This window comes from Silene latifolia, unplaced genomic scaffold, assembly GCF_048544455.1.
Source record: "Silene latifolia isolate original U9 population unplaced genomic scaffold, ASM4854445v1 scaffold_532, whole genome shotgun sequence".
Lineage (NCBI taxonomy): Eukaryota > Viridiplantae > Streptophyta > Magnoliopsida > Caryophyllales > Caryophyllaceae > Silene > Silene latifolia.
In genome coordinates this window covers 32,800-42,300 of record NW_027413443.1, presented here as the reverse complement: position 1 = coordinate 42,300, position 9,501 = coordinate 32,800, and the positions used below count along the sequence as shown (strand labels likewise).

Below are 9,501 nucleotides of genomic sequence, written 5' to 3'. Positions count from 1 at the left end.
TATCACTTGTAATTTAATATAACTGTTCTTTTATCGACATTTGATTATTACTATCCTCGGGTAACCGAGATGGTAACGTTCTTATCTGCTAGGAAAGGTCTTGTTAAGGCTCCTTTGTAGATGAGGGTGTTACAGCTACGTCCTCACTATAGTCATACTAGGAATTTTATTGATCACTCAGTAGATATACACTGAGGAATGAGGATACAAATTACATAGTTTTCTCCTTCTTTTATAGCTATTTGTCAAGCTATAACTTCCATGCAAATTTACTATATTCATTGCCTTGATCAATGTAGAAGTAAGTTCTAGTGAGTTAGAAACTCCTCCTCATTATGTCTCTATTATAAACATCTAACTCCATAATGGAGGGACTTAATTCTAACAATCTCCCAGCTCCCGACAATTAAGGAGGTAACACCAACTTTACTTTTCACCTAATGCCACCATGTCTTTGCTCATGTTAAATGCAAGAGCTCAGCCAAGGTACTACCCATCCTTCACCATTTACCATTCAACTTTGTTCCCAAAGGCAACCATACTTGCCGTGCTTCACTCATCGTTTTTCGGGGTGTGCACTCCCACCTAAACGAAACACCCTTTCTTTCCTTATTAGAACTACTTGAATTTCCGCACACATTTGAACGTGCCAGTTTCACCTTGTGCATTATCGGACCACCTTCCGCCTTCAAGCCACCAACTTTACTTCCACGGTACTTATTGTAAGGCCCACTATGCATATTTTTCGGATCCCACAACAAGTCCCGTGAAACAACTTCATTCTTCACCCCTCCCGCAGTTACACTACACATGTCACTATACCCTGCAGTGGTGTACAAAGTTCCACTCTTAGTCCCACGAGCTACCACTATAGCTTCCTTGACTATTTTCCAGGAACTTTTCTCAAAGACAACCTTGTAGCCTGCTTCATCGAGCTTTCCAACAGATATCAATTTCTTTTTCAAGTTCGGGATGAACATGACATCTGTTAGCTCCCACCTACCACCAGTTGGGGTACGTATCTCAACATCACCTTTTCCCATAATCGGCAACACTTTACCATTTGCCAAGTAAGCAGTACCACACCTTCCACTAATAAATTTATGAAAGAAATTTTTATTCGGAGAAGCGTGAAATGATACACCACACTCCAATACCCAAGACTCAATCGGATCTTCGACACTCACTGCCAAAAGATCACCTTCATCCTCCACAGCTATCGCCTCATTTCCATCCTCGTTATTACGCTGTTGTCCATTTTTCTTAGGATTTGGACAATTCCACCTTATATGTCCACTCTCACCACAATTCCAACATGTAGCACCTCCTCTAGTTGTTGACTTTGATTTTCCACGATAACCACCTCTATAATTTTTATTTCCTCTACTATCAGCAATTAATCCGCTCCCATTGATTCTCGACGTCTCACCCTAATTCATTCTTGCGAATGCTCTCGCTAAGAATTAGATCACGTACATTTTCAAAATTGAGCTTCTCTTGTCCTTGCGAACTACTAATTGCAGTCACTTCTAGTATCCCAACTACTAGGTAACGAGGATAATAAAATTAATGCTTTTATCTCCTCATCAAAATCATTTTTTACAGAGCTAAGTTGTCTTGTGATCACATTAAAATCATTAATATGATCCGCCATTGTGGTTCCTTCTTGCATTTGTAAACCAAACAACCTACGCATAAGGAAAACCTTATTTGTAGCTGAAGGTGTCTCATACATATTTTCTAGGACATTGATCATGTCCAATGTCATCTTTGCACTCATCACATTGAATACAACATTTCGTGCCAGCGTTAATCTTACCACGCCTAGCGTTTGTCTATCCAATTTTTCCCACTCATCCTTTTCCATGGAGTCCGTCTTAGTGCCTTCCAAAGGAAGATGTAGATTCTTTGAATACAAATAATCCGTTATTTGCATTTTCCAGAAACCAAAATCTTTCCAATCGAATTTATCGAACAAAATTTTACTTCCTTCCATTATTGTGAATTTTAGTGGATCACTCTTCCCTCTTCCCTCACCCGCCCAACCGGGCTTTGATACCAGTTTGTAGGGATAAATTACACAGTTTTCAACGTAGAAGTAAGTTTTAGTGAGTTAGAAACTCCTCCTCATTATGTCTCAATTAGAACGTTTTAGTGAGTTAGAAACTCCTCCTCAATATGTCTTAATTAGAAACATCTAACTCCATAATAGAGGGACTTAATTCTAACAATAATGGTATGAGTTTGATTCATTTCAAACTCATACTCATACCTATATTGGGTGAACCAAACACCCTCTTATAAAGATGATATCTTCTATCTTTATTCTACCGATATGGGACAAGATTTGCACCCTAACAACATCTTAACCCCAACAAAAAATAAAAATAAAAACGAAAGTACAAAGTCTTGTTTAACTAACTCCATTTATTCCTCAGTTGTATCATTAGATCCGTCACTCGTAAGTCACAACTCGAATCCCATCATCTTCCACAAACCGCACTCTACTCTTTCCCTTTTGATCGAACACACCAAAACCCAAGTCTACACCTTTTCCACCCTCAAATGACAACTCCACCTCCCCATACGAAACCCAAAACCGGAGAAATAACCACTATCAGACCCACTCGACCCGCACCCACACCCCCACCTCGCCCACCCATCCCTCACACCCGACCCAAACCCATTCACCCACACCCCCGTGTCCCACTCCTAACCCTCCTTAAAATAACCTCAGTAGCAGGTGGAATTCAGTTCGGGTGGGCCCTACAACTCTCTCTCCTAACCCCATACGTTCAGGAACTCGGCATCCCTCACGCCTTCGCCAGCATCATATGGCTCTGTGGTCCCGTCTCCGGTTTCTTCGTCCAGCCGCTCGTTGGTCATATCAGTGACCGCGCCACCACCCGCTTCGGTCGTCGCCGTCCCTTTATCCTCGCTGGAGCCGCTCTCATCGTTGTTGCCGTTACCATTGTAGGCTTTTCCGCCGATATTGGCTACTTTTTAGGCGATTATCGCGGTGGCGCTGACTCGAAGAAGCGCCCGCGTGCTATTGTTGCTTTTGTTGTTGGCTTTTGGTTGCTTGATGTTGCTAATAATACCACTCAAGGCCCTTGCCGTGCTCTCCTAGCTGATCTCACTGGTAATTAAATTAATTTCTTAGCACTTTTATGGTAATTTAGTTATAAAAATAATCCGTTTTACAACATTATTGTGTCCGAGTCCGACCATCATGTTAATGTTTTTTGTTTTTGTTATTTAAGCATTCCTCCGTCATCAAATCATTTTGTTTACCCGATTAAAAACCCCAAAAAAGTGATTACGGTAAATAGATGACTGAGACGGAAAGAGTATAATTTATGTATGAGTTTGTTGGTAAAGTATGGGGGTAGGGGGAGGAATGTAGAATAGAGTGGCAGGTATAGAAAGAGAGCGAATCAAAAGAAGGGTTGTGGCGGGGAACCTCGTCTTTTTGCGTATGTGTGACATTTGCCACTTTCTTCTGTTTTTATTTGTTAACATTTTTTTGGTGCTGTCATTTATCTATGTTATCGTCCACTTTGGATTATTTTATGTTTTTCACGTTGCTCACAATGGACTAGGGGATATATTTTTGTTTTCGGACCTATATTGACCAAATCCGACATGAAATGGAAGTTTATTCTAGTACTCGGTAACAGATATTTTCAAGTAAACTAATAAGTACTCGAATTTATTTTACGTCTTAGTGTAGTTGTTACTACTATTATTATTTGAAAATTTTGATTGGAAATGAAAATTGTCGGTAAAAATAGGGTGTTTTGGTTGAAATGACATACTTATCCCTAAGTATTGACAAAGATCTTGTGTTGCCGAAAGCTGATGGTGACACTGTTAAAAAATTTCATGATCGCCAATCATTTCTATGTCCCTTTGAAAATAATGCACGGAATATGTATTTCCTCTCCTAGTGTCGTTATCAGGACATGAATGTTAAAGAAATACAATTTACTAATAATAATGATATGAGAACCAAATAACGTGTTTTCCAGACGAGGCTTACTTTTCCAGTAATTTATTTGTGTAAATTCTCTAAAATAAGTTAAGTTTGTTAAACTGGGTAATCTGATTGAAGTAAATTAGAATAATGCAAGATTGCCGGAATATAATCTATTCTAATTAGCATCCTAAAATAGTAAACAACTACATTGATAAGTATAGTTAGTGGGAGGATTTGATAACGCGTCCATATCAAGTTTGTCATTGTTTGGTGGTACCACAGAACTATTCAAAGCAACAATTATTGATTTCCAGTGAGGTATTTGTATGGAAAAGGTGTATTTTTCTCTCTATAAAGTGCATAGAAATATAGAATCACTTTTTTCATGATAACTTTAATAAAGTGTTTAATGCTTAATTATGACTTAGACAGCTGGTATTGTACTTAGCCAAAATTAATTAACACAGTTAATATATTTCTATTTCTGTTAATAGATTGTTGGTTTTAGACTTGTAGATGCTTGGGAAATCCATATTAGGTTGTACAGAATGGACCGTTACTCGTTAGCAGAGATTCTACAGTATAGATGTTATCGTAATATATTTCAGTGGGAACTTGAGTGTTGGACTCCTTGACGGTACTAATGCACTTTATATTTTCTCATGCACTTCGCTGCTTATGAAAAGTTACACTTTTGCTAGAAACTAATGGTCTTTGGAACTGAAAATGTGTTAATTAGAGAAATTTGACCACATGAGTCAAAAGGGTCAATCATATGAAGAACAGTACCTCTCACACAAGGGAGGTTGATTTTTGTTGGTGGTATTTGTGTTTTTTTTTGGTTGTATTGCTAAGGGCTTGCTTGGAATGAGAGTAATTATTAAGGGAGGAATGAGAGCTAAAATAAGAAGAAATGGGAGGAGATTGGTGGTTAGTGGTGGTTGTGGAGGGTGGAAAGAGGAAGTGGGGGAGGAATTATTACCTCCATATGGAGGTAATGCATTACTTGAGGGGGGAGGGGAGTAACAATTACTCTCTTAATGGAGGGACTATTACACTATTTCTCCATTTCTATCCATTTTTATCTCCAACTCCCATCCCTTCCCTCCATTTTTTAGTTCATTTTAGCTCTATTACTCCCTTAATTATTACTTCCATTCCAAGCAAGCCCTAAATTTAATATTTATTGTAATGAGAGGTATTAAGCTTCTGTGAATGCTTTTTGACTGATGGCTGTTAATTCTGTGAGCCTATCAGCCTATGTGTTGTGTTAGTTGTGCCTTTGCTTGTTTTGCTAATTATGCTCTCTAACTAGGTTTATGATTTTCATCATAAATACTCCGTAGTCGTAAAGACTGATGGATCTATTTCGTAAACTTGTGTGTCAGGAAAGGATCATCGGAGAAACCGAGTGGCAAATGCATACTACTCCTTATTTATGGCTGTTGGAAATATCCTTGGGTTTGCCACAGGATCATACACTAAATGGTATAATATCCTTCCATTCACTCTCACACGTGGTTGCCGAGAAAGTTGTGCCAATCTCAAGGCGGCGTTTCTTATAGACATCATTTTTATCGTAATAACAACATATATAAGCATTACGGCTGCCCATGAAGTTCCGTTGACTAGCAGGGACAGACCCACATCCATTTCTCAAGGATCTCAACAATCTAGCCACACTGAAGAAGCCTTCTTTTGGGAATTGTTTGGCACTTTCAAATTTCTCTCGGGTCCCATTTGGTTGATTCTTTCGGTTACTGCTTTGACTTGGATTGGATGGTTTCCATTTCTTCTCTTTGATACTGATTGGATGGGCCGGGAGGTTTATGGTGGTAACCCAGAAGAAGGTATTGCCTATCATAAAGGAGTGAGCACAGGTGCACTTGGCCTAATGTTGCAGTCAGTTGTTTTGGCCATAACCTCTGTGTTGATGGAGAAACTTTGCAGAAAATTGGGGTCTGGAATTTTGTGGGGTGTGTCGAATATTATAATGTCGTTGTGTTTTATAGCAATGCTTGCAATTGCTTTTGCGGTGAGTAAGGCAGAATCCTCAGGCTATAGTACCCCGTCAAATGGCGCTGTTATTGCCGCTGTGACCGTTTTTACCGTCCTTGGGATGCCGCTGGCAGTAAGTTACTATTCACTGGAAATGGTACCTGTATTCTTTTAATTTTTGGTGCTTAATAAAGTTTTATAATGGTCAACATATTATTAAACACCATCAATCCATCACTGCATATCATATGCATATACGAGCAACATTTTCTGGCACTTGTTAAAATCTCGAAGCTTGTAATTTTGATCCCCAAGTTAAATTGTGTTTAGGAGAGGATACCTTGTATTTTTTCTCTGCTTTAAAGTGCTAATGGGTAGTATAAACCTCAAAAAATATTCTATAATTGTGATGATAAAATTAGAAATAAATAAGAGAAGAGCATGCAAATGAACATTGATGCAGGGTTATCAATGGATATCAGTGCTAAATAATTTGGTCGGTTGCTATAGTGAGCCTCATATATTTTTTATTAATTTTTGTATGAATAAATAAGTAACAAGTCTGTCTTTCCGATTGCAGGTCACTTATAGTGTCCCCTATGCATTGGTATCTGCCAGAATTGAATCTCTGGGGCTTGGGCAAGGTAACTTTCGCTTAATCTCTCCTTGTAAATTTCTGAAATGTAAATTCTTAAACGGGAGTGCTGTTTGCTGCAGGGTTATCAATGGGTGTCCTTAATCTTGCAATTGTGATTCCACAGGTTGGATTTCTAAAACTATAAACTGTTATTACCTATTGTTCTTGTTCTGCGTATTTTGAGTTGTTATTTTAGCTACTTTTGTTGATATACCAAGAGCGGAAACGTAACAAATAAACCGAAGAGGAAGATTGGGTGAGGATTAGTGCTTTTGTTAGGCATTCGAGTCTTGTATGCATTAATCACTTTTAGTAGCCCTAAACGTTGATGCTTAGGGTTGAGCCGGTTGACCCCTTGTAAAGGGATACTGATTTTAAAATTGGAAATGGATTATGTTCACATTGAGCTGCATCACATCTTTAATTTTTCGATCACATTGTGAAAGTGCTATAAGGATATGGGTAGAGAACCACCCCTTCTCTCCTTTTTTATTTGGAAATAAATGTTGGAGAACAAAGAAGTGGATGAACACGCAGTGCTACTTCTCTTTTGTAGTTTTGTTACCCTGAGAAGTTCCCCCTTTAAGACACAGCCCTGCTGCAAATTACTCTTGACCGGTCCTTAGAAATAGGCAGTGGCGTAGCTACCTAGTAGCATGGGGTAGCAGCCGCTACCCCAAATCCCGAAAATTTGACTAAGAAGATGAAATTTTGCTACTCCATATATCGCTGATATGTGTCAGGATAAATAAATAATACGTTTCTAAGATAGCATTAGAATGTACATGGTCTAATGGTAAAGTATAAGTACATCTCTCACGAGAGTCGGGTTCGACTCCTACAATAAGCAATTTTTTTCACTTGTTGAGTTGTGTATTGCTTGTATATGGTGGTACCCACATTATCTTTTAACCCCCTCGAAAGTTCGCTTAGGCTCGTTTATAATTTTTTTGTATAATCTTTATATTGTAATATTATTATTATTTCAAATTATATTTTATTTGGACATTTATATAAGTATGTTATAATATAATAATTTTTAATATTTTATAATTTTATTTGTTTTTCACGAGCTTGAGCCAAAAAAATGCTTAATGAAAGGTCTTAACTACCTAGGATTTGAGGCACCGTCATTCCCATCAACAACCACGTCAATTATTGCGAATTTTTTTTTTTCATATTTACAAATTGAAAGTGTAGTTCTTATTGAGCAACAAAAAAAAAAAAACGAATTGTTTATAAAAAAATTCTACGTTGTTATTTTCGCTACCCCAAATTTTCAATCCTGACTCCGCCCCTGGAAATAGGTCCTCCATCCAATATGTTTATTAGGAGATACAGAGATTAATATTTCAATAGAATACTTCTAATATTGTCTCTATTTAACATTGATGATCGAACGACGACAGGCATCAACATTAACCTACATTCTTATTACAGTAAAAACTATTTGCAACTATTCAAAATTTTAACTTGAAAACCGTTGGTCATAGTAAGCCAACATTATAAAATTTCCTTTGTATTTAACATATAATGTGAAATTTTAATGGTTAAATTTGTTGACGAAGTTAAAAGGGGACAATCATGAAGTTCATCCTTTGCCGAAAAAATAGGCTGTGTTTGATCATGAAGAATTAAGGTATTATGTGGCTATCTTTTACTGAGACTTGTAGGCAGGCATAATTCAGTAGTTATCATTCGGCAGTAATTGTATTACAAGTATTCTGTTTGTTTCGCAATGTTCTTCCCATTTGGCTTTTTGAGTCAAAGTTCCTTAACTCTTGACATAGTATGTATGGTTTTTGAAACCTTGTAAATCAAATCGAAGAACCTTGTGAAGCGTGTCATTTGTCCCTTAATTAATTTTGAGGGCATATTTACTGTCGAGACTTGTATAAATTTGGTTTTGTCCACACATCGTGGGTTTCACCCGGGTTTTGCTAAGCTCTTAACATAATAGGAAGTAGTCGGTAGGAAAATTTTATGAACAGAAGAAATTATGTATTGGCAGTAAGCTTTGATGTTCAAGAATCAATATCAAATAATGTTTAAATTCTATGCTTGAATGACCGAGAACATGGATGTTACATGCAGGTGATTGTGTCTTTGGGAAGCGGGCCGTGGGATCAATTATTTGGTGGCGGAAATTCGCCAGCCATAGCCGTGGCAGCAGTGGCCTCTTTTGCGAGTGGACTCATGGCCATATTGGTTCTGCCTCGATCCAGAGCCGAGAAAACCAGAACGCTTGGAATGCATGTTTGAGGTATCTCTGTACAGTCCTTTTGTAGCTATTCATACACATGAATGGCAATTTGTGAATGCCCAGAATATGTACAAAGTGTAATTCTATTTTTTTTTTTCTAATAAATAAATTTGTTCAGTTATGATCACAGCCACTTTTCGATTGCTTCTATCAGCTGCATTTGTAACTGATATGCTGTATTGGAATTAGAAAAGTTTTTGGCATGTGGAAGATCGAATTTTGGGATGCTTCTGTAGTTCTGTGTAGCGATCACTTCAGCCACTTTTCGATTACTTTCCTTCCAATCATTTGTTACCTTTGGTTAATATATACCTTACACAAAGCGTGAAAGTAGTAAATTAACCCCTTAACTTAGTCTAATCGTGAGATTCAACCTTTTAAATTGGGGTGATTAGGCCCCTTAACTTTTGCAAAAAGTGAAAATAAGCCCCATTTCAAAATCTCATAAGAAATTCATTTTCTCATACTGTAAAAACCAAAATTAGTTATGTTTTATTTAAAAAAAAAAGATTGGATTTTTAAAATGTAAATTAAAATTATGTTTTAAATTCTGAAAAAAAAAAATGAAAAATTTTATTTTATTTTATTTTTTTGAGAAAAAAATGTTTTTTATTAAAACATTTC

The 9,501-nt window shown here is 37.2% G+C and overlaps 1 protein-coding gene across 1 annotated transcript; it reads left to right on the top strand.

The window, feature by feature from the left end:
• The first annotated feature begins 2,451 nt into the window (after positions 1 to 2,451).
• Positions 2,452 to 9,112, top strand: LOC141639683 (sucrose transport protein SUC4). The gene is made up of 5 exons (XM_074448749.1): positions 2,452 to 3,142; positions 5,368 to 6,110; positions 6,558 to 6,621; positions 6,695 to 6,738; positions 8,709 to 9,112. The coding sequence occupies exons 1-5, from the start codon at positions 2,566 to 2,568 to the stop codon at positions 8,874 to 8,876; spliced, it is 1,596 nt and encodes a 531-aa protein (XP_074304850.1). The 5' UTR covers positions 2,452 to 2,565; the 3' UTR covers positions 8,877 to 9,112.
• The last annotated feature ends 389 nt before the right edge of the window (positions 9,113 to 9,501 follow it).